Source organism: Xenopus laevis, chromosome 1L (assembly GCF_017654675.1).
Source record: "Xenopus laevis strain J_2021 chromosome 1L, Xenopus_laevis_v10.1, whole genome shotgun sequence".
Lineage (NCBI taxonomy): Eukaryota > Metazoa > Chordata > Amphibia > Anura > Pipidae > Xenopus > Xenopus laevis.
The window spans coordinates 194,605,218-194,630,241 of NC_054371.1; the positions used below are offsets into that span (position 1 = coordinate 194,605,218).

The window sequence follows — 25,024 nt, forward strand, 5'->3', positions numbered from 1 at the left end:
TCACACGAGAAGCGCCTTGCTACGTCACTGCCTAGTAACCATCTCATTTTCCGGCACCTCCTCCAAGCGCCTCACTGCTCTCCAATCGCAAGGTGCTGTTAGTGCCGGGCTGACCCTGTTGCTAGGGGAGAAGTTGTAACGGTAGCCAATCGGTGGCGCTGCCCGTTGTTTACGAGGTGGCGCGTAGGAAGTGGGACGGTGGCCTGGGCTGACCAAGGGACTAGGTGCGGGGCAGCGCTGTGCGGCTGTAACGGAGAGATGAGCCTGGCTGTGAGGTGGGTGCTCGGGAAGCAGAGAAGCTTATGGACAAAGGGAGGTGGCTGCCAGGCGCAGTACCTCCAGCTTTTGTTATACTACAACTCTCAGCGCCACATGGAGATGGGGGTAGTTGCTGTTGGACAACAGCTGGAGGGCAGCACCTTGGACCCCCCCTGATTAATAAACTGAAAATAGAAGTGAAACATTAGAGTATATCCTTTGTCACGTTCCCTGATTTGTAAGATGAGGGTATTGCTCATGTACGTGACCTGAAAACCCAGTTGCTGCTGCTGCTGTGGGTAGTGATGTTGAATTAGTGGAATCTTACAGCTGCAGCTTAATCTCCTCTTCTTCCGGCGTCTAATCTCCCTGAACTGCCTCCCGCCGGCTGGAATGTAAATCTCTGGCACTCTGTGCGCTTCGTTTTCCGAAGTTGCCTCACGAGGAAACTTCGGGCGACTTTGCAAAACGAAGCGCTCCAAGTTACATCCCGCCGGTGGGGAGGCAGTTCGGGAAGATAAGTCGCCCTATGAAGAGAAGATTTGTCGCTGGGCGACTAATCTCCCTGAATTGCCACGTGTCTCTGCCCTATCGAGGCAACTTTGGAAAACGAATCATTCCGAGTGCCAGAATGAAAATCGCTGCAGGGGAGGCATTTCTGTAAGATTAATCGCCCCAAAGAAGAGGCGATTTAACGCCAGGCGACTAAATCTCCCCGAATCTAGAATGGCCAGTTCTAAGCAACTTTTCAATTGTCTTCTTTTTTTTTTTTTTTATATAGTTTTTATTATTTGCTTTCTTCTCACTCTTTCCAGCTTTCAAATGGGGGTCACTCGGGCGATTTTGGGGCTGTTGCCTCATATGCCACTCCCACCTCTCCTGCTCCGCTCTTAAAAATCAGTGTGGGAGCAGGTCAAAGGGGAGCAGCATCGCTAGTGCAATAGTGCTCTCTGCACTAACGGAGCTGAATTCCCAGTTTAAAACCCGGGAATTTGGCTCTTAAAGTTACAAGAGGCGTTTTTTTTGCCGCCCCTTGTAACTGGTTGCTCGTTGCAGCCTGAGGCAAGGTTCTCATCTTGCCTTATGGCAGGAGCGGACCTGGGGTCACTGACCCCATCTGATAACAAATGCTCTGTAAGGCTACAAATGTATCATTATTGCTATTTTTTATCTTTCTATTCAGGCCCTCTGCTATTCATATTCCAGTCTCTTAATTCATTTGGCCCCTAGCAACCAGACTGCTGAAACTGCAAAGAGCGGATGAATAAAAAGCTAAATCATACTAGACATACATCATACTAGAATTTAACTCAGAGGTGAACAACCCCTTTAAAACTTTGCTGCTTGATCTTGACTTGCCATTGAATACACAGGCTGGTTAGAAGCATTACACATAGGGGCCTATTTCTGATGCTGTGTAAAATTGTAGGTGACTGTTAATCTAATTGCTGATTGGTTGCTATGGGCAACATCACCAGTAATGGCTTTACACAGCATGATAAATAAGCCCCTTTGTGTGAACATTCATGCATAATAAGTGGGCCAATGACCGCATACAGTGGTATAGATGATCCTGCAATGATTATACTGTAAAACACCTATATATTTTTAGAAGTAATACAGTAGTGTTTTCAGATGTATGTTATCTTATTAGGTAAGAGGGGGCCTTGCCAAATACTGAGCTTCAGTTTGGTGCTTGGACCAAATAATTCTTAAAAACTGCTACTCTAGGTATTTATTATAGATTAGGGACACCCCCCCGAATCTTTCGCAAAAGATTAGGCCGAATACCAAACCGAATCCGAATTAGCATATGCAATTTTTTTTTTTTACGTCCTTGTTTTGTGACAAAAAGTCATGCAATTTCCCTCCCTGCCCCTAATTTGGTCTGGCTGGGCAGAAGGATTCAGCCGAATCCCGAACCGAATCCTGGATTTGATGCATCTCTAATATAGATATGTAGAGCCTTGAAATTAAACACATTGTGTAACAGTTGTGTCCCATATTAGAACAAAACACTTGCTTTCCAGCATTCTGGAATCCTCAGTTCTAGCTTTGTAATAATTGGAGAACCACAAACTGACCCTCACTCAAATAGCATTCGCAACAGCAGCCTTTAATGTTTTAGAAACGTGTATTCTAGGAAACTTCCAACATCCGTGTAGCCATAAATGTTATTCCGTAGATACTAGCACACCATGTGTTTAATGGCAACAGGCAGTGTAGGAAGAGCAAAAGAACACCGTATACAAAGGGTTAAACAGTGCAACTGCCACCAGGCCATTGTTACAGGAAAATACAGTTCAATAGTATGTGCTTTGTACATTTCATGTTAGTAACTCACTTCTTTCGCAGGACTGATGTAGCAGTTGACAAAATGAAACGAAAGAAAAGAAGAGAATTGACAGAAGAACAAAAACAAGAAATCAAAGATGCATTTGAATTATTCGATACCGATAAAGATAAAGCCATAGATTATCATGAATTAAAGGTAACTTTTTCCAAGATTTAGACGTCTCCTTGGGGGCATATTTATTAAGCATACCTGTCTGTGGTTGGGTCTTTTGACTGCAGAAAAACCAACCGCTTTCCTGAACTCACTTGATTTTTTTTCTGCACTCGAACTAACATCTTGAAAAAAAAAGTTTTTTTCTTACATGAGAGGATTTTACACAAAAATAAAGAAAAGTCCACCTAATGCCTGACAGTGGTAGTATTTTCTTTTCTATGCCTTGGCGCTACACCATCCTGAAATATCAGCACTTTATTGTTTGTGAAGAATTAGCAATTGTTTACCTATACATTAACTTTTAGTATGATGTAGAGACTGATATTCTGATTATTTCGCTTTTTATTCAGCAACTCCAGTTTGCAATTTCAGCCATCTGGTTGCTAGGATCTAAATAATTCTAGCAACTGTGCATTGATTTAAATGGGAGAGTGGAATATTAACAGGAGAGGCCTAAATAGAAACATGAGCAATAACAATAAATGTGTAGCCTTACAGAGAATTTGTTGTTTAAATGGGGTCAGTGACTCCCATGTGAAAGCTTGAGAGAGTCAGGAGAAGGCAATTCATTCAAAAAGTATAACAAAAAATAATGAAGACCAATTGAAAAGTTGCGTAAAATAGTCCATTCTATAACATGCTTAAAGTTAACTTGAAGGTGAACCACCCCTTTAAATAACACATTATACTCCAAAGTAGTTATGGATACTGATAAGGGCCCAGTTAAAGCCCTAAACCTTAGTTCCAATAAGAATCTTGGACAGTATTTATAAACTGGGGTGCACAGGCATAAGTTGTACTTTATGAATATATATTTAATTAAAGGGGTTGTTCACCTTCCAACACTTTTTTCAGTTCACTTGATTGTTCACCAGAAATAAAGACTTTTCTCAATTAGTTTCTACTTTTTATATGACCATTTTTCTAATATTGAAGTTTAATTTTTCACCTTCTAAAGCAGCTCTGGGAGGGGGGGGGGTCACCGACTCTTTAAACTTTTATAAATTGATACATTTAGTTAATACATTTCTTATCTTTGTCCCTGCTGAGCAGAATCCCTGAGTTTCATTACAGGCAGCTGTTAGAATTGATACAATAGTTTCTAATACTCCAAAGATGCTGCTGAGAAATGGATCAACTAAATGTTGCAAAATTGGAACAGTTCAGAATCTGCACCTGAATTACTGAGCTGCCAGACTCAAAGTGATAGAGATATATATATATATATATAGATATATATATATATATATATATATATATATATATATATAGATATATATAGATATATATAGATATATATAGATATATATAGATATATATAGATATATATAGATATATATAGATATATAGATATATATATATATATATATATATATATATATATATATATATATATATATATATATATATATATATATATAGCGAGAGAGAGGATAATGACTTCTGTATATCTTTCAGCTGCTTAATTATGTTCCTTATTTACAGGTAGCCATGAGAGCTCTCGGATTTGATGTGAAGAAAGCAGATGTTCTAAAAATCCTTAAAGACTATGATGGTGAAACAACAGGCAAAATTACATTTGATGATTTTAATGAAGTTGGTAAGTTAGAAAACTGAAAAGTGTACACTGTTTTTCAGTGGGTGAAACATGGATCACTTTTGCCAGCTATGGGAATATACATATATTTGGCCTTTGTTGGTCGCAATTTGTTTTTTCAATACTGTTCTCTGAAGGACAAGAAAAGCTAGCTTCATTGGGCATTGCCACCCCTTCAATGAAAACAATCGCTACGTTTTTTTTTTCTGTGGCCAGCCCAGAGGGAAAAAGTAGCACAGCACCACCGTTCCACTTTCCCAGACTTCGCTAGCACAGGCTAGACTCATACATGCACTGTAGAGAATTTTTAAAACATTACTCTCCTTCAGGAGACTTAAGGGGGTTATTTACTTTTTAAAAAAAAATCATTAATTTTTCGGAATTTATTAAACCCCGAGGATGGAAAAGTCCAAATCTGAAAATCTGGCATCTTAGACCTGTCGAGGTTGCATATAAGTCGATGGGAGAAGTCCCAATAACTTTTTGATGTGCGCTGGGTTTCGTGCAATAACCCAAAGTTTTCGGAGTTTTCAGGTGAAAATTCTGGAAATCGTGAAAATCAGATGAAAAAATCATGAAAATCTGTTTTTTTTTTTTACTGCAAATCAAACTTTTATGAAAATGTAATAATAAATAAGCGTAAAAAACACGAGTGGATTTGATTGGAGTTTGTAGCAGACAATATTGAGATAAATTTGGACTTTGATAAATAACCCCCCAAGTCTGCAGAAGGTCACCTGGGAAATGTAAAAGGTGGCACTGTGGTGCTGTGTTCTTTTTTCCAAGGGCCAGTGCATTTTTTTTTAATCCTAAAAAAGGAGCATCTTGGCTATAAGTTTCAATGCGTGCGCCTAACCTATTGTCCCCTTCTATCCACCACCTGCTGTAGTTCATTCTGAGGAAGCAGCCATGTATAAACACTTTCCATCATGGGGTATATTTATCAAAGAGTGAAGTTATACATGGATACAGTTCGCTACAGTGAAATTCCGCCTCTCTCCATTCATTTCTATGGGATTTTTAAAAGAGTATTTATCAATGGGTAAAAGTGAAAGTTCATCCTTTGATAAATACGCCTTTCAAAATCCCATAGAAATGAATGGAGAGAGGCGGAATTTCACTCTAGCGGACTGTAGTGATCTCTAACTTCACTCTTTGATACATTTAACCCAATGTCTGTAAGTCACTAAAAGTAGCAGCTTCCAGGCAGAGCAAGTTTGAATGTATAAGAAACAAGATTGTACAGCACATGCCCAAAAATAAATGTGTCAAATGTTTCAAATATGTTCGCAGGGCTTGTCATTGCTGTAATTTCATACTATGCATGGACTGAGCTAACAGATGTTTGGATGGATATAGACAGAAGGTCTTTCATCCACTTGGATTTGGATCATGTCCAGTTTCCACAATGTTCCTTTTATGTGCTGCATTTTGTAGTACATGTATGGGGCCTGTTATGCAGAATGCTCGGGACCTGGGGTTTTCTGGATAACAGATCTTTCTGAAATTTGGTTTTTCATACATTATGTCCACAAATAAATCATTTAAACATTAAATAAACCCAATTACATTATTTTACCTTCAATTAGGATTAATTATATCTCAGTTTGGATCAAATACAAGGGACTGTTATTATCACAGAAAAAGGAAATTGTTTTTAAAAATATAGGTAAAATGGAATTCATGGGAGACTGCCCTTCCGTAATTCGTAGCTTCCTAGATAGCGGGTTTCCGGATAACGAATCACATACCTGTACCAGTTCTAGTCCCGTCACTGACAAAATAACTCATTTTATGAAAGTATCTTACTGTTATCATTGGGCTTACTCTTGGTTTCATTAAATGTTCATTAAATGTTCACACTCGTCTCACTTTCAGTATTAGTAGAAACCTATTTTGACCAATATGGGAGTAACAGTAGGATGTCTCAGGCTGTCCCTTATATCATTGTGTTCTATCTATATAAGGCTTTTTAAATGGTTAGTTCACATTTAGGTTAAATTTATCTAATGTTATGTAATGTCTCCTATTTTTTGGCAAATTCCAGTTGTTCTTAATTTTTTATGGCAAAGTAATACTCTTCTGCCTCTTTCCATCTTGAATTTTATATTGCTGGATGTTGGGGGTTACTGACTAGCAGAAAAAGAATTGTCTGTGCAGCTACAGTTTAATTGTTATTGCTGCTTTTTTATTATTTTTCAATTCAAGCCTTCACCTATTCATCTTCCAGTCTGTTGTTCAAAACCCTAGCAACCAGATTGCTGATAAAATGTCAACTGGAGAGTTGCTTAATAAAATATTTTTTTAAAACTGCATATTAAAATGAAGAACAATTGCAAATTGTCTCAGATTATGACTTGTCTACATCATGTTAAAAGTTATATAAAGGTGAACTACCCTTTTACCTACTGAAATCTGCCAGGCATGTTCCTATCTTGTTGAGTGACATGTCGTGTCCCTTTTGGCCCACTACATTGCCAATAGAACGAGCAATGCTGAATTAACTCCCGGTGAATTATATGATGCTGAGGAAGAATGTTTTTATGAGATTTGGAGGATAGCGGCAATTAAAATGCTCTGTGTGTTTAATGGGTCTAATGCACATCATCTCCTGTGACTGTAAACTTCAAAGAGAATAATTTGATATGGTTAGAGGCCAGAATTGGAAAGGAATGAGTACCAACAAGAACCCCTTTTGAGGTACTCGTTGCTACAGCCATTCTTTATTTTGTACGCATATATTATTTATATATTCCTAAAATTGTTTCAGTCACAGACTTAATACTTGACCGGGATCCACAAGAGGAAATTCTGAAAGCTTTTAAATTATTTGACGATGACGACTCCGGCAAAATAAGCTTAAGAAATCTTCGTCGGGTTGCAAGAGAACTCGGGGAAACAATGGCAGATGAAGAATTGCGTGCCATGATTGAGGAGTTTGATAAGGATGGAGATGGAGAAAGTAAGTGGAGTCGGTGCATATAGGGTCTTGTAGTTGGCAGGGTTAGACTATCAGGGTAGGACTACATGGACGTTTTCAGCGCGATGCGACAAGTCACCTGAGACAGAAATAAGGTAAGAGATAGAAATGACGGGTGATGTTGCAGCGTTGATCCGACAGTCTTGTTGCGTCGGAGCAACGCTGCGACATCATCTGACATTTCTATCTCTTATTTCTGTCACATGCGACTTGTCGCAGCACGTCGGATTGCGCCGGAAACGTCCATGTAGTCCTACCCCTCATGTAGGGGATAATTTATTAAAATCTGAATGTTAAATTCTTGAAAAATTTGAATTTTTCGAGTGAAGCTGCAAAAAGCCAGAATCGGAAAATCTGCCATCTCAGACCTGTTGAGGTCCTGTATAAGGCAATGGGAGATGCACCTATCTCAATTTGAAGTTTTTGTGGTCTGCGCTGGGTTTATCCTGAAAATCCAAGTATTTAGGGTCTTTGGACAAAAAGATAAAACATTTGAGCGATTCAGGGCAAAGAGCTTTAAAAATTCAAGGAATTCAGGTAAAAGCCAAAAAAATTCAAACAATTTGGGGGGAAAAAGCCTAAAAAATAGGAGTGATTTGAGTTTTCGCTAGATTTTATCAAGTTTTTCCGCAATACGATTAAATAATTTTTTTTATTAATAAATAAACTAAAATCAGGCATGGGAGTTTGTTTGTGTTTTTTTTTTATAAAATAGAGATAAATTCCGATTTTATTAAATAACCCTCTTAGAGTCATGTTTAATACTGTAAGCCAGCAGGAGGATTGACAGAATAGGAGCAATTTTTCATTTCATCTATTAGTCCTCAATAAGCTAAAATCAGGCATGTTCGTAATTTTTTTTTTTTTTTTTTATAACAGAAATTCAGATTTTAGTATAAAAAAAACCTTAGTCATGTTTAATACTGTAAGCCAGCAGGAGCAGTGACAGAAGAAAAAATTTCACAACCGGGTATTTTGTTTGTCGTCTCGTTGTTTCCTGTGAGTCTGGTAGTTGTGCATTGCTGCCATGTAGTGAGCCATAATACAGTTCACAAAGTTTTTGTTTTGTTTTTTCTTTTAGTTTGTAAACTATTTTGAAGTGGTTTCAATTTTGCTTTAACGTTTCAAACATTTACATAAACTCTTTTCTTATTTTATGCAGTAAATCAAGAGGAATTCCTTTCCATAATGACCGGAGATCTTTAGCACTTTTTTTTAGAGGGGGAAGAGACCAGGTTTTCTGCATGCTGAATTCTGCAGTGTGATGTATTTCATTTTTTTCCACCAAGGACCAAGATTAAAGACATTGAGTGTCTGTATTTTGTAGCTAATGATTTTACATTGTAATATTTATCAACATTTTGAGTATAGTTTTTTTGTAAAATAGTTTTCTATGCTGTTCTAAAATTAAATGTTTCTTTGGAAATTCATGTGTTTATTTGCTTGCATAGAATCATTGGATCAAAAAATGTGTAAAAAAAAAAAAAAACTGCATGAAATAATAGCTTAGGCAAAAAAGACTGCATCGCTTTTAATGCTTCATTCCATGACATTTAAAGGGTTTTTAACTGATGGAAAAAATGCAGCCCTCTGGGCTTTCATCTGTAGATATGTAGCAATACTTTAGATCATATTATGTCATATGGCATTCCGTTAAAGGAGAAACAAACCCTTTGCCAAAAAAAACCCTGCCCCGGCCCCCCCGGGGAATACCCCTTTTTACTTACACCTCGGTGCAGAGTGACAGCATTGGAGTTCACTGCAGCATCTTCCGGGTCTTCGGTAAGCTGAGATGGAGACTGGCGAAGTAGCGCATGCGCAGTTGGAGCAATTTACCGGTTTGCGACAACTGTGCATGCGCTGAAATGGGCGGAAGACGACACGAAGACCCGGAAGATGGCTGCGATGAACTCCGAAGTGGTGACTCTGCACGAGGGGTAAGTTAAAAAGTTAGGGGCATTTCCCCAGGGGGGGGGGGGCAGCTAGGCTGGGGGGAAGGAGGGAGGAGGACTACATAGGTTAGGGTTTTTTTTTGAGGTGAAAACACAAGCAAAGAATAAACACGCACTCCTGCAGCCAGCCGGTAGGATAAAATCAAAGCTTTATTCCATGTTACTAAAAGTTAGGCTAACTTATTGTATTAATCCGAAGGTGTCGGGGTTTTCACACCCAGGTCACTTCTCCCATCGGATGAGCTGCAGTTAACATTTAACTTTGCAGCCATTTACATAGCTCAGACATATATGGTTCTGTGCTTGTCTTTTTCATGAGACTTGGGGATTAGAGCCGGCTAATAAGAATTTTTGCTTTTTTTAGTTAAGGGTTGAATTCTCCTTTAAAGGAGAAGGAATAGCATTTTACACTTGTGGATGCCAAAAGTTAGGCACCCTCAAGTGACTACTTTTACTTACCTGACACCCTGGGCCGGAAGAGGATCTCTCCATGGTGCTCTCTAGAAGAACCTTGGGCCAGTGCGGTGTTCTGCTGATTGGAGCACTGGGCCGAGGTGTCAGGTAAGTAAAAATAGTCACTTGGGGGTGCCTAACTTTTGGCACCCCAATTGTAAAATGATATTCCTTCTCCTTTAAAGGAGTTTTAAACCCATTAAGCAAAAATCCCCCATCCCCATTCCTCCATTGGCCCCCTTCCTGCTTTCTCCCTCCATAGCACCTTCCTTAAAAAACTGTCCCTGGCATTAACATTGGCATATTCATGCAGAGTAGCACAGTGGAGCTCATGGGTGCCATATTCAGTATCTTCAAATTCCTCATGTAAGTGCGCACCGACACGGAGCTTTTTCGCACATGCGCAGTTTTTACAAGTCTGGTATTCGTGCCTACAGTGTGCAGTCAACACCGTGAAACAGAGTGGAGGAAGCCCAGAGGCTGCAGAAACGGAGTGTGACTTAATGGGTAAGATCTATTCTGAGCAGAGTTATTATTGCAGGTGCAGTATTAACTATAGGAGATTGTAGCATGTGACTCTGAGCTACATCTCCGCTAATTTGCCTCTAGCACGTTAATATCAGCAGCTATCCACCAATCATAAGAGGTCTGCACATTTATTCTTGTAAATGTACAGTCTTCAATAATCTAGTAGTTAATGGAGCCTGAATTTATTATCACCAATATGCTCAATATTGGTGATAATAAATTCAGGCTCCATTAACTACTAGATTTTCATTGTGCTGCCTTGTTCTAAATTAATTTCTCCCCTCCCTCCTTCTCTCTGTTTTTAAATATAGTATGTACTAGTAGGCTGGGCATCCTCGTAATATTCTTTTAATAAATGTCATTTTAATAGGGAAGAGGTAATTTTCCTATTAGAGAACAACCTTGGTTGGGAGTTAAAGATTATTCTGGATATTCCCCTAACACTATCACCTCTTCTGGGTTACACTATTGAGTCTGTTTTTTGCAATTTAGTGGGCATTTACAAAAGTTGGGCTTGCCCTTTAAGAGAACCAGGGATGGCTTTAGTTAACACAAAATGAAAAAGCCAATAGTGTAGTCTAGTGAAGTAACGGCTATGTATAGGAGACTGACGTTTTCTGCTTGGCATCACAGAAGCTAAACCTCCTTTCCGTGTAACTAAATGACTGCTTATAAAATTAGCTAATATATGTACATGTATGGGATCCATTATCCGGAAACCCATATACAGAAAGCTCCGAATTACAGGATGGCCTTCTTCCATAGGCTCCATTTTATCCAAATAATCCAAATTTTTACAAATTATTTCCTTTTTCTCTGTAATAATAAAACAGTACCTTGTACTTGATCCCAACTAAGATATAATTAATCCTTATTGGAAGCAAATCCAGCCTATTGGGGTTATTTAATATGAAGATCCAATTTACAAAAAGATGCGTTATCTTGAAAACACCAGGTCCTGAGCATTCCGTAACAGATCCCATACCTGTATTTCATATTCACTGCAAGAGGTTCTATTGCAAGCCAGTATTTGGCAGTGTTTTCAACATATTTAATTCTTGCCTCTGCGGAGACAGCAGTATTATTTTAAGAACACTGAGCATTGTTACATTAATTTATTTTAGAGGTTTAAATTTCCTTGAATCAGGTAACCGGTAAATGCTACCTGCTGGATGGATTCTATGGGTCAGTTTTTTTTTTTCGAGTATTGACTCATCTGTGATCAAGTGAAAATAGAACCTTGAAATCGGGGGATGTGTAGCCAGTTTGGATTTGAGGAGCAGATTTATAGAATATAGTTTTTCAGGCCAAATACTAGAGGTTTTCTCTTGCAATCCACAGTAAGGCCACAAGATGTCACCAATCACACATTGACCACAAATTACATTTAGAGATCCTGTAAAAGTTACTGCAGTTTGTGCTGCCAAGTTGCCATATATTGATGTATTAGGTTTACAATATTGTATTTATTTCAGCTCATTTTTGCCCCCAATATTGTTTATTGCCCAATTATGCAGATATATATGGAGTCAATTGTTAACAGACATTTTTTCCCTGGTAACAGGAATTGAGTTTGCAGCATAGATCAAAGAGAAAGGTACTTTGTACTTAATGATCTGCAGCAGGTCAGGGGTTAAAATAGAACTAAAGATACAAATACAAGTCGATTTTAAAATAAAAATACATGAATATCTCTCCATACTTCAATACACTGTTCAGTCTGAGGTTTCCTTTTACTGTTGCATCCTTCTGCCTAATAGTAACAAAGACTAAGCTGTCCATTCCATCTGCAAATTCACTCCCAATAAGCACTTTTGTTTCCCACTGCCACTTAGCCCTGTCCGTCACATCTCCAGTTTGGGATCATTACCCAATTGCTTTTTGATCTCCAAATATACAGACCACAACTAGCAATTCCATCTTCCGCTTCATATAAAGCCATTTATTTTTGTCTCTGCAGTCATACACATCCTCCCTTTCCTCGCGGTCACCTACTGCAAGAAACCTAATGGGAGGGCTGGGTGCAGGGGACAGAAGTCAAAATGAAACCTATAGGATTAGGTACTGAATTCCAGGCTTGTATTCCCTGCTTTTAGAAAAAGAAGTCTTTAAGGGCCCTGTTTTAAACAAGATTAGGAGGACAAGGGATGATTGTATCATACTTACCGTGATCTTCCATTCCTTGTTGAACTCCATGTCAGTACTCACCAGAATAGTCCCTCCCCCCTGCTTCCATCAGAACGACCCTCCCAAATCTTTATAAGGCCAACCACTTACCGGTGTCTTTGTAACAAGCTTATAAAGACTACCATGAAAGGGTGGGCCGTATGGACATGAAGTTCATTGAAGAAAATGATCACGGTAAGTATAATACAATCTTCGTTTTCCCTCTCGCTGTGTCCTTCTCATTGGATTTCGGATGTGTGTGCGTTCATTTTTCACTTGACCAGATCCATGTCAGGGTGTAGCAAGCTACTCTTTCCCAATGGGAGGGTAATAGTCTCTTAACAGGAACCTGTAATCAGAAATGACACAGTGAACATAGAGACTCCAGGTGAAAACACCAGAAATAAGAAGTTTACAAGGATAAGAATAATTCTACAGTAATCCTTTAGTATAGATATCAAACTGACAGAGTGAGGAAAAAGTGAGCCCAATAGCTTACCAGCTTGACACTCCCAGTAGAGAGGGATAAAGACATTGGTCATTGCAGTAATTTCCAGAAGGCTACTCCACTGTTACTCAGAAAGGCACTGACTTATAAGAGGAGGCAAGAGTCAAATCACCTAGCCATCTGGTATGCAAGAACAACAAGCCCTGGATACTGAATACCCAATAACCAAAACATTAGACACAGACAATGGTAACAAAGAAAAGTATCAGGACGCAGTAAGATTCAGGCCCCTTACTAATTACACATAGTTAGTGACTGACCAAAAACTAACTGCCACCTTCCTAGCCAATCTGTAAAAATAAAAAAGAGTGTAGGGTCACACACAGCACTGCCACTGGGTGATTTTTGGGTAGGTCTGGGGGGACAAGTACTTGACAGCAATAAGGAAGGCAACTGAAACACAGCAGACATCTGATATCAAACACTGCACACCAGTGCCCTACCTGATCCAGAAGCTGAAGCCCAGAAGACTCTTAAAATATTAGGTAATGTGCTGGGGAACAAAATGGTCCCAAGGACCAAAAACGACAGACAAAAAAAGATGCCGGCAGGTGGGTATTGTTGGCCTTTCAAAAGGTTTCTGCAGGGTCTTTCTGATGGGAGCAGGGAGGGAACTATCCCAGTAAGTACTGACACTGTCAAGGGAAATCAATGAGCTGAATATGGGGAATTGGAGCTGGGTGCTGCTTTCTCCTAATGCTGGAAGTCCCACGTAATGACATGTGGGGAAGGGAATCAGGGTAGAATTACACAGACGTTTTCGGCGCGATCCGACTCATGCTGTGTCTGCATCCAACAGTCGTGTCGCCTCGGATCAACGCTGCGACAACCATCCGACAATGCATTCACTCACCTTATTTCCGTCGCATGCAATTTGATGCCGGCATTTTGTCGCAGCACGTCGGATCGCGCCGAAAACGTCCGTGTAGTTCTACCCTTAAAGTGTGGGGAATAAAATGAACCTAAACATTTTGTATAATTCAGTTTTGCATTTTATTTAAATCTTTTTCAAGCTGATGGTGCCCAGTATGTCGCTATGTGCTATAGAGACTAGTGCCTAGTGATGCAGCTTTTTGCAAATTTTTCACAGTTTCGCGAATTTCACAGGAAATTTGTGAACAAAAATTGTGAATTTGTGGACAAATTCACCCATCACTAATAGAGACCTGTCATGTTGTTTTTTTGTTTTTTTTTGTACAAAATTGGGGGGTTGTGGAAGCACTCCTAAGGCTAAATCAAAGTATATTTAAGTATAATGGAAGTGCTACTTAATTTTTGTTTTTTTTTACCTAACACGGTTGTGTTGTGTATCACGATATAAAGTGTTTGTTCACCTTCCAAACACTTTTCTCAATTGAATTATTTTGAGATTGCTCAACAGAAAAAAAAAAGTCTTTCCCTAGACGTACTCCATGTCAGTACGTTACGGGATAGCCCCTCCTCCCTGCTCCAATTAGAAGGAACCTCCCCAAGCCTTTAAAAGGCCAACCACACCCACCTACCGGCGTCTTTTTTTTCCTTCTCTTATGCTCTTGGCTTTGTTCTCTGAACAAAGGCCTCAATCATTAGAAGCAAATTTTTGTTTTTCTCTTTTACGCCTAGGAAAGCATTAGGCCTGCCCGGAAGGCGTCCTAGGGACAGGGGTTTTGGTCCATGGGACCTTTTTTCCCCCCAGCACACTACCTCAGACCTGGAGTCTTCTGAACTTCAGCTTTTGAATCAGGTAAGGCACTGAGGTGCAATGTTTGCTACTCCTTGTCTGCCTGTATTTCAGTTGCCTTCCTGTATTGCTATCAAGAGCATTGGGTGGCAGGTGCTTGTCCCCCCATTCGTGTGCCCTCCCGACCTGCCCAGAGGGCCTCAGGCGGCACTGGTGTATGTGGCCCCTACACCCCATTTTTACGAATGGGCGAGGGAGGTGGCAGTTAACTTAGGCTAATTAGTTAGGGGCCTGAACCTTACTGCCCCCTGTTACCTTTGTTTTATTTTTGTTTTAATGGGGGCAGGTCATGGCCAACTGCCTCCCTCAACAGACTTTCCTAAGGTGGAGGTAGTTAAAATAATAATAAAAAATAAAAAATATAAAAAAAGTTTCGCTATAGGCTTCATATTATAGCAAACTTGGGCCTGTGCAGGAAGCACCAACACTAATTATCCAATTCGCCTCAGTATAACCTACGCAGTTGCTTTGGGTTCCCTGCCTATGCAGACACCAGCTGAGTATAATCAACCCCCCACTGAGTGCAGACACCAGCTGAGTATAATCAGGTCCAGCTAAAGCAAGTGGAGATGGCCCCGCCCACTCTCTAACTCAGCAAGCTAGGAAGCTGCAGCCTCAGGTAAGTCCTGCTGTTGTCAGTAAACTTGTGAGGCCTGTTTTCCCGTTAACAATAGAGTGTCCTGGAATTTGTGGCATTAAAGGGTCTGCTTCCAGCCTTGCATAATGAGCAGCAGGTAAGGAGTGTGTCCATATGCTGTTCTGCAGTGTACTAAAGTCTAACTAACTGCTTGCATGCTATATATTCATATGCTTATCTGCACTGTGCCTGGTTATGATTGTTTCCTGCCTGAAAGCACAAGCCATTTACAAATAGGACACCAGTAGCCCTATTGAATATGGATCACTGGGCTGGGGGGGCTGCTAGGCTCTGATATATACTTGCTATAAACATCAGATAATCCATAATATGTATTGCACTATTTTTGTTCTGCATTCTATGTTTTGGCTATTGCTCACATAGAACAGGTAGCCATAATAGAGGTCGAGCAAAGGTCTGGCTGAATGCTAGGGCCTGATATAAGCTTGCTCTATGCAGCAGCTAATCTAAACTATGGACCTCATGTTTCCGTGATTGTACCTGTGCTCCTATTTTATTCTACAGCTTAAGCTCTGGCTATTGCTCACAGGTAAAACGTGGCCCTACAGGATGTAGAGCACAGGTCTGGCTGGCAGCTAGGCCCTGAGACATGCTTGCTCGAAGCAGCAGCTAATCTAACTATGTATTTCATATTGCTGTGATTGTACCTGTGCTACTATTTTGTTATACAGCTTATGCTCTGGCTATTGCTCACAAAGAACACGTAGCCCTGTGAGATGTAGAGCACAGATCTGTCTTGCTGCTAGGTCCTGATACATGCTTGCTATAAGCAGCAGCTAACCTAACGATGTACTACAGGTTTTCTGCAGTTTGAGTTGGCTATTTCTCTCATGGAACAAGTAGCCCTAATGGATGTAGAGCACAGGCCTTTTGAGTTGCTAGGCCCTGAGATATGCTTGCACTAAGCAGCAGCTAATATAAACTATGTATTTCATGTTACTGTGATTGAATCTGTGCTTATATTTTCTTCTGCAGTATATACCCTGGCTATGGCTCACCTGGAATAGGTAGCCCTAAGGTATGTAAAGCACAGGCCTGGGAACGGCTAGGACCAGATTTACGCTTGCCCTAAGCAGTAGCTAATATTTTATGTATTACATGTTGCTGTGATCATATCGGTATGCTCCTATTCTCTGCAGTATGATATGCTCTAATTATTGCTCACCTTGAACCAGTAGCTCTAATAGATGTAGATCACTGGACTGGGTGGCTATGAAGGTCGGATATAGGTTTGCTCTGACTGCAGCTAACCTAAACTATGCATTACATGGGGTTGTAATTGTTTCTGGGGTACATTCCGGTTTAATCCAGATGACTACTGATAGGAATACCTACATATGAATGTCTTTTCATTCCATGGCATTGCTCCTGGGATAAGATATGGCTTAATAAATTAGACACTAGGCAATATTTTTTCCCGATGGCAGGTAAGCTTAACTTTGTCTTGATAAACACTACAGGAGTTCTGAAGCCTGTCTGTCATAAGGATTGCTGGGTTAACAATAACCACAGGTATGTACTACTTTTGGGACCATTGAATGTACATTTTTCCAGATTCAGCAGCCTTGTATCACCGATCACTGCCTGAACGAATGGAGGACCAGATAATTGCTTTGCCCAGTCAATTGTGCAGTTTATTATTACCCACGCAGCTCGAGCTCTGGGGTCGGGTACTGTGCTCTACCAGGAGCTTAGGACTCTGACCGAGGTACATATTATTATCACATATTTTAATATATGCTTGCACCATGGCCCACATCCTGCAGGGGGATTCTACTGCCTTCAGAAAAAATGCTCAATTAATGGATAAACTCCATAATACAACTGGTCTACCAAGCAACATATATGTTTGCATCTATAAGAGGGCCATAGGCAGGTGCATATATTTTAATACTAAGGCATGTATATGAGTGTGTATATATGTTTGCACAGATATCTATATATGATTTGTGTCCTTGGGATGGGTTCTTTTTTGGAACCAGAAACGTTGGCTCAATAAACCTATATTTTTATGCAACATATAGTATTTTTGAAGATTCCTGGAACAATCAGTACTTGAACTCTTCATCCATAAGTTTCACTATAGCAGCCAGGACATCTGGCTAGTTTCTAGGGGTGCAACCTGTGGAAATTCCATATTCATAGGTTTAAGGAAGAACAAGGTATACAGTTCTCTATGCTTGGCTGAAGGATCCCCAGATGTATTTCTACCATTTTCTAGGGTGACTCCTTAGTGCCTCCTACAAATTAGAGAGGGGAGCCACTACCCAGTGTTATTCCTATACTATTTCTACTGATATTCTTAATGTCAGGATAGATGGGACATTTTATCTGCCAATACAGGGTGTCTATAGAGACAGGGTACACATACATATCAGGCCACTGGGAATTTGCATAAGGTATATATCTCAAACCAAGGGTTTTCAGGCTATAGGAGTCCTCAAAGTGTCTTGTTAGTCCATAGAGATGACCTCTGTTCAAGTCTGGCCCAGGATAGGGATATTCTGCTTATACTACCTTATACTATCATCAAAACGGTCTTTGTGACTTAAGGCTCTGTGTCCAGAAGGCACTTATTTTTTTTCTTCAATTTCTCAATCCCCTAGTTAGTGGTCTTTTAGAATACAGGGCTGGCTGTTCTTCCACACCAGATAGGTAACTGATTGGACAGCAGATGGAGGCGTCCTAGGAGCGTTAATTATTTTCCCTCTCTATGTCTGTGCCCTCTTGGAACACCAGCAGTTTTGGATCTTTCCTCCTTACAGTTACATACTGCAGTTGCTACTTGTCCTATTGTTTCGGCCGAAAATGTACTTGGCTCTTCTGAGCAGGATCATAGTCTTCCCTTAAGTGGGACGGTTGCAGTCATTACAGTAGAGTGTAATCTCTTACCACTTCTAGTCATTAATTTCATTGAGAATGAATTAAGTATATTTTATGTATCTGTCATACAGGTTTGTCTAGCTTCAAATGGGATGCTTGGAAGTATTTTTTTTTTTTTGTCTGTTTTGACCATGTCTGTCACATTATTCCCTATGCTAGGGGGATTACATTTACACCTGCTGAAAATTGTGTCTGAAACATTCGCACAGAGCTCATTGTCCAGGTAACTTCCAGATACAACACTCCTATTATCCTGGTTTGTTCTCGGATTCACATTCCTGCGCCACTCCTGATACATATGACCCAGCATGACTCTAGTAGATCAGAGGCCCTTCTGACACTTACGGGAACATCCATAGCGTCCCTCCAGTTCCAAGGTCAGCCTCAACGATTAAATATGTAGTATAGTTGATTCCACATATAAGTGGGTCCCTTATGGGTAGAGAGAACACAGGTTTGTGGGTGACTAGAAACATTTATCCAGGGCATATAATCTGCCTCCATAAATCTTGGAATTAGTCCTTTAGTTGCACTGTGGTTATTGGGATCTGTAACCTTAGGGGTATTCAGTTATACCTCTCAGAGTACTAGGTTGGGTCAACCAACAGGGGCTCTTTCTTAGGTACTGGAGTTGCTCAACTCTTTACAGTTAATTGAGTCTGCCTCATCACAGGACCTTACACAGGGTAAGGAATTCTAATCCCAATTATTTTGTCAGGTGCCCTTGTCTCCGATCTTTAGGATCTGCTTTCGGTTAGAACAGTCCTGACTAACATGCATTCTGATATGAAGATATTTATGGTACTGGCCTTGGGTACCTCAGGGTTCATTGGATATCCTACATTTATGGATATATCCTAAGTAGATCATTTCTATATTGTGTCTGTTTTGGGTTCTTACTCCTACCAAGTGTTTCTTACAGGTACCTTGCAATTTGCACTGAATTTAGGCATACATGTGATGAATGCTATTTGGTGAGTAGGAGAGTAAGTATTTCAGCTTGCTGAATTCGCCTTTTACAGGACTGTCTTCCTCTCTCTCTCTCTTCTGGAGGGTGAAGTGGTGGTTAGTGAGCTAACTTGTTCCTCACTCTCAGTGGGCTAACATCTCTCTCTCGCGCTCTCTCTCTCTTTCTCTATAGTATATGCTATACTATAGCTCTATTCTTAGCCTGGTGAACTTATTCTGGGGTTTTCACCTGGACTCTCTATATTAAGGTAAGGAGTTTGCATGATGGTGGACTATCTAGTCAGAGATACTCCTTTCCTTATTACAGTTTCTTCTTAAAGCATATTCCCTCCCATGGGATAACGTTAACTTGCTATGTCCCGTAACGTACTGACATGGAGTACGTCTAGGGAAAAAGGAAGATTATTTCATACTTACCGAGATCTTCCTTTCCTAGACGTACTCCATGTCAGTACACCCGCCCTTTCTTTTCCGGTAATTTAAGAGCTTGTTACAAAGACGCCGGTAGGTGGGTGTGGTTGGCCTTTTAAAGGCTTGGGGAGGTTCCTTCTAATTGGAGCAGGGAGGAGGGGCTATCCCGTAACGTACTGACATGGAGTACGTCTAGGAAAGGAAGATCTCGGTAAGTATGAAATAATCTTCCTTTTTTTTCAACTGCTTTCCTTTTTTTTTATATTTTTACCAACATTTTGTTTCCCCAAAATTTTATTTTAAAGTTGAATGTTCCTGTCTTTGATGTTTCAGTCTGGCAGCTCAGTGATCATGGGGAAGATGTGGAACTGTTACAATTTGCTACATTAGTTGATGCATTTCTCAGCAGCATCTGTGTAATAACTATTGTATCTATTCTGCTCGTCAGGGCCAAAGGTTAAAAAAATTAACTAATGAATTCATTTAGTCGGTGACCCCTTCTCCTAGAGCTGCTTCAGAAAGACATAAGGGAAAAATCCAACTTTAAACTTCAATATTAGAAAAACAGTCAATAATAGTATATCGGAAGTAATTGAAAAAAACTATTATTTCTGTTGAACTATTTAAAAACAACTGAACTGGAAAAAGTGTTGGAAAGTGAACAGCCCCTTTAAAATCCTTTGTTCTTGGGATTCTTGCCCATTGTTCTGTATACTGAGTGCCTATATCCTGTGATCTCCTTGTGTGTGCCAATCCTTGATCTGCCTGTCTTCTTAGTTTGCCTGAGTTCTGCCCTTATGCCATGCTGTTTCTGAAATAATCAAGTTTATCTTTGCTATTCTCAGCATCTGTTTCTCTTCATTCTCTCTTCATGCAGCAGTTGTGTGTCAGATAATCATAGACAGTTTGATCCAATATATCTTATAGGGGGAGGGCTCCTTTTGCTTAGCAGATGTATTAGAGCTCACTCTATTAAAATCACCAGAAATCCTGTCTCTCTACATGCAGAATTTGTGCAAAAGGCAACTGCACAAATTCTGCATGTAGAGAGAGAGGATTTTGTTAGATTTTGTTTGTACTGGAATCAGTTATTTGAGTGAGCTCTAATACATCTACTAGGAGAGGAAGCCTCATCTATAAGATATATAGGATCTAACTGTCAATGAATATCTGACAACCAACTGCTACATGAAATAGATGCTGAGAGAGAGGGATAGTGAAAATAAACTTGATTCTTTAAGAAATTATGCAATATTTAATTGATTGTATTTACAAAGTTTCTTATTTCAGTATGCTGAAGATTATATTAAATTTTCATTTTTGTGATAGTTCCCCTTAAAGGCCTGTATTCAGCTTTTTTCTTCACACTATCAATATCTGCAAGGTTGAATGAGAACAATTATATTGAAAGCCGTGCCGTAAAACACACTGTAACCCACCCAAGGCTACCAGTGGCTATGAGCCTTTAGTTCTTCTTTAACACGGTTGATGTCGGTCATAGTATTAAACTCTACAGTATAAACATAGTTTTAGCTGTTTTGTACAGAAAACTTTTAATGATGAATCAGTAAACAAAATGAAATAGATGCGGTGCCAGATTTCCTACTAGAAATTGCAAGTTGGGAATGCTACAACACCAGCTGCCATGGCTAGAGAATTACAGTTTGAAACACACATTTTTCATGTATTTCTCCAGTGGGTGCATCTGTGAGTGTTACATCCTGCAGTGGAATGAAAATGTACTATATTATATCACTCTTTACGTAGTTTTTTTTTTTATGCTTTCCTTGGAGACATAGTCCTTTGTGGAGGCTGTAGAAATGACATTTAGAATGTGCAGTTTGAGAGCTTCTAGCTGTTGTTGATCTACAATTACCATTATCCTAGAAAAGTGTTTTCTTTCTTTTAAGCTATCCACAGACCTAATCATTTGTCATTTAATCTTTCCTTACTTTTTTGCACTCTGCTAGAGGAAGGTCTGAGGGGAAAAATCACAAAGCATAAGTGCAAATGTTTCTCGTTCCATGCAAAGGAAGCTCAGTGGGTGCTCTTCAGTATACTCACATTGTAATTGCCTTGATCCTGCTGGTACAACTATGGCTCTAAAATGGTCACTGCTGTGTTTTGGAGTGACAATCACTTGACCAGATAGCGCCTACTGCATAAAAAAAACGCTGTCTGCATTCTGCACTGTATTCAAGAAGGCCACAATGCTCTGTGCCTGCTACAAGGTACAAAGTAGAAGGCGGAAGGTGGGACATCTACATACCTCTGCCCGTCTGTCCCTGACTAAAGCTGACTATAAACTTGAAGGTGGGTGATCCGATTATTGGGACCTATGGCCCAACAATCGGATCACAACAAAGTCAATACAAGTGGTCAGAGTGGGGACCACATCAATGAACCAAACCGGTCCTCACTCTGATGATATTTTTAAACTTGACCAATTGAAACCTGGATATACCTGTAGGTCAAGGAACACATCATAGGGTCCCATACAACAAGGGCCAATAAGCTGCCAACATCATCTGTCGGCAGCTTTTATCGGCCCACGTATGCGCACCTTAATGCAGTGCTGACTAACTGCATTACTAAAGGTCTCTGCACTACGAAAAAGAGCTATTTGCACAATGGAGCTTCTTCTTCTTCTTCTTTTTTTTTTTTTTTTTTTTTTGCACTCTTCTTGGTGAACTGTAAATGAGCCCTATGGTGTGTAGATCACTTGTGATGGTGTACATAAGCATACCTGCCAACTGTCCGTTTTCAGCAGGACTTCACACTTTTGACATCTCAACCAGCAGTCCCGCGTTTGCACTGGAAAGTCCCGACTTTCTCTACACTGAACAGCCAGAAAAAGATTTTCCAACTTAATTGGCTTTTGGCAGAGAGCCCAGAACAGCTACCAGGTGCACATAAGATACTTTGTAACAATTTTGAGATAAGAAAATAAGTAATTTTAACAATTTAGATAAGGAGGTCCCTTGGGAAAAGTGAGACTCGCAGCTTAAAGGGCAATTCACCTTCGTTAGCAAAACTGTAATAAATGGAAAAAAAAACCACAGAAATATGTTCAAACTTTCATAACCTGCCAAATTTTGTAAAATGAACATGGTAATTAGAGGATAAGCAAACCTTTAAAAAAGTTAACGTGAAAGTAATGCTATTCTAAGCACTTTTGCAATGTACATTCATTATTTATTTATTTTTAATTCCAAGATATTAAAGGAGACATGTAATATTAATATGAATGGATTTTGTGACAACAGAGCCACCTGCTGGTCAGTTTCCCACCAGTCTGACCACCAAGTAGTCAACGAAGTTGTCAGGAGGAAGAAATAGGGCTGGTCTGATGTTCATCTGGTTAAGAAAAATTTTTAAACCTCTAAAATCTTTCCTAACCAGAAGAACATCAGAGCAGGCTTCTTTCTTTTCAGTGACCAGTGAACATATGGGGAATCCCATGAATAGCAAACTCCTTTTTTGTTCTGGAGAATCTGCATATTTATTTTTCTGGGTACTCCTGCTTCCTCCCTCACTTCAAAAACAGAGGCAGGTTAATTGGCTTCTAATACAATTGCCACTATTGTGTGTAAATGTTATATATTGTAAGCTCCACTGGAACAGGGACTGAGCTGAATGATGAACAGTATAGTATTTGCTGTGGGATATTCAGCACAATATAAAAAGAGAATAATAATAATAATGCCATAGGCACAAATGCTGAATATGTAAGGGGATCCCATGCAGGTAACACTTGCAGCATCTTTTTTACTTGTGTTTGTGTTTTTTTTAGGGGGAATTGGGGGTGCAGTACAGTCCTTTTGACTATGTAGCCATTAAGTTCCAGTCCTCCCTAAACTTGGCTCTAGTTCCTGGGGTGAAGTTTTGGAGGACCCTTTGTAGAAAGGCACTCTTCTTAGTTATAAGGTGAAGAAGAGTCTGAAGACCCTTGTCCTTTAGTGCCTTTTGGCCTAAAGGTCAGGAATTAAAGGGGCTCACCATAGCCTTTGGCCAAAGGTGAGTCCATAGATTCTTGATTACCTTTTGGCCTGGGATTTTTCAAGAGTTGTTTTTAGGACCCATGTCTTTAAAGGACTGATTGCACCCTACACTACACACTTTGTTTATGTGTACTGTGCACTTTTTGGGGTGATGAAAGCACAACCTCAAGCTTTCCATAATAAATTGGTCCCCGCAAGCTGGTGGCGAAAACTGTTCTGTTGGATGCTATGGAGCCCTTTACTCAATGCCATCCATATAGAAGCTCCCAGTGCAAACTAGAGCACTTTCAGGGGATGTCCATGTGCCACCCATTCTGTATGCGGTGCCACCAAAACAGGCAGTGCTGTATACAAATGAGGCAGAACTCAGAGCTTGAATAGTTGTATCATATGGCACAACCCTTAAAATCTTTTAGAATCTTGCAATGACCTGTAACTTACTTTGTGCATAACTGCCTTTTTTTCAAGGTTGTAAAGAACATTATGTACAACCAGCATCATCCAGGTGCAAACTAGGCAAAGCAAGGCTAGGCAAGCCTTAAAGCCTATGCAAGGCTAAAAATGCAAGCTGAACCCATAACACTTTTATACAATCTAGAAGTGAAGGGAAGACCGCAGCACATTCATGCTTAAAAAAAGTTTTTAAAAACTGAAGGTGGCCATTTTTTCAAAAAAATGTTGGCGCATTTAATTTTCAGCATTTTATGAAGATCTAAGGTGTTTCAGTCTTTTCTTTACATTAAGATACTGCAGTTAGTTAGGCAGCAAGGGGTTTATTATTATGGTATTTCCTTTATGAATTCCGCACAAGCCAAAGATTTACTATATATACACTAATTGTGCAGACAATCACTTTGTATTTATACTTTTGGGGATTTTCTAGGAACATTGTACAGGAATGATTTGCAGTGGTGTCACTTCTTCAGTTAAAATGTAAAACTAAATAATAATGGCTCACTGAACACAATAGTTACTGATTTTAGCAATGCTTTCTTGTTTTTTTTTTTTTTTTTTAGAAAACCACTGAGATTAGAAAACATTCATTCAGGTTTATTTGTTGGAAATTGCTTTGAACAAACGAAAATAGTGAATTAAAGTTGTGAAACAAATCTGAAATTTTGTATAAGTGTAAAAATAACGTTTGGGTTATTGACGAGCGCAAGTAGATTGTATGTTTGGTAGCAAAACCTGTTTTCTCTTTGCCTTTGCTGTTATATGCAAACAAATGAATAGATCCGAATTTTCATGTGTATCTTGTGGTTAACAATAAGTGGAAATTAGCTGCCGTTTGTGTATTTTTAGTCTTTGTTTTGTGGCTGTATATCAATTACTCTAAAATATACACTGCAAAAATGCAGGAATTATATTTAGACATCTTTAAGGAAATTATAACAGTACATGCTCTATAATTTAAGTTACATCATAATGCAG

At 39.6% G+C, this 25,024-nt stretch overlaps 1 protein-coding gene across 1 annotated transcript; it reads left to right on the forward strand.

The window, feature by feature from the left end:
• Positions 1–205: 205 nt before the first annotated feature.
• On the forward strand, positions 206–8,770 carry cetn3.L (centrin 3 L homeolog). Its single transcript, NM_001090405.1, is given in 5 exon segments — positions 206–275; positions 2,614–2,749; positions 4,253–4,367; positions 7,135–7,326; positions 8,507–8,770. Coding segments are annotated over 5 exon segments (504 nt in total). The 5' UTR covers positions 206–258; the 3' UTR covers positions 8,551–8,770.
• The last annotated feature ends 16,254 nt before the right edge of the window (positions 8,771–25,024 follow it).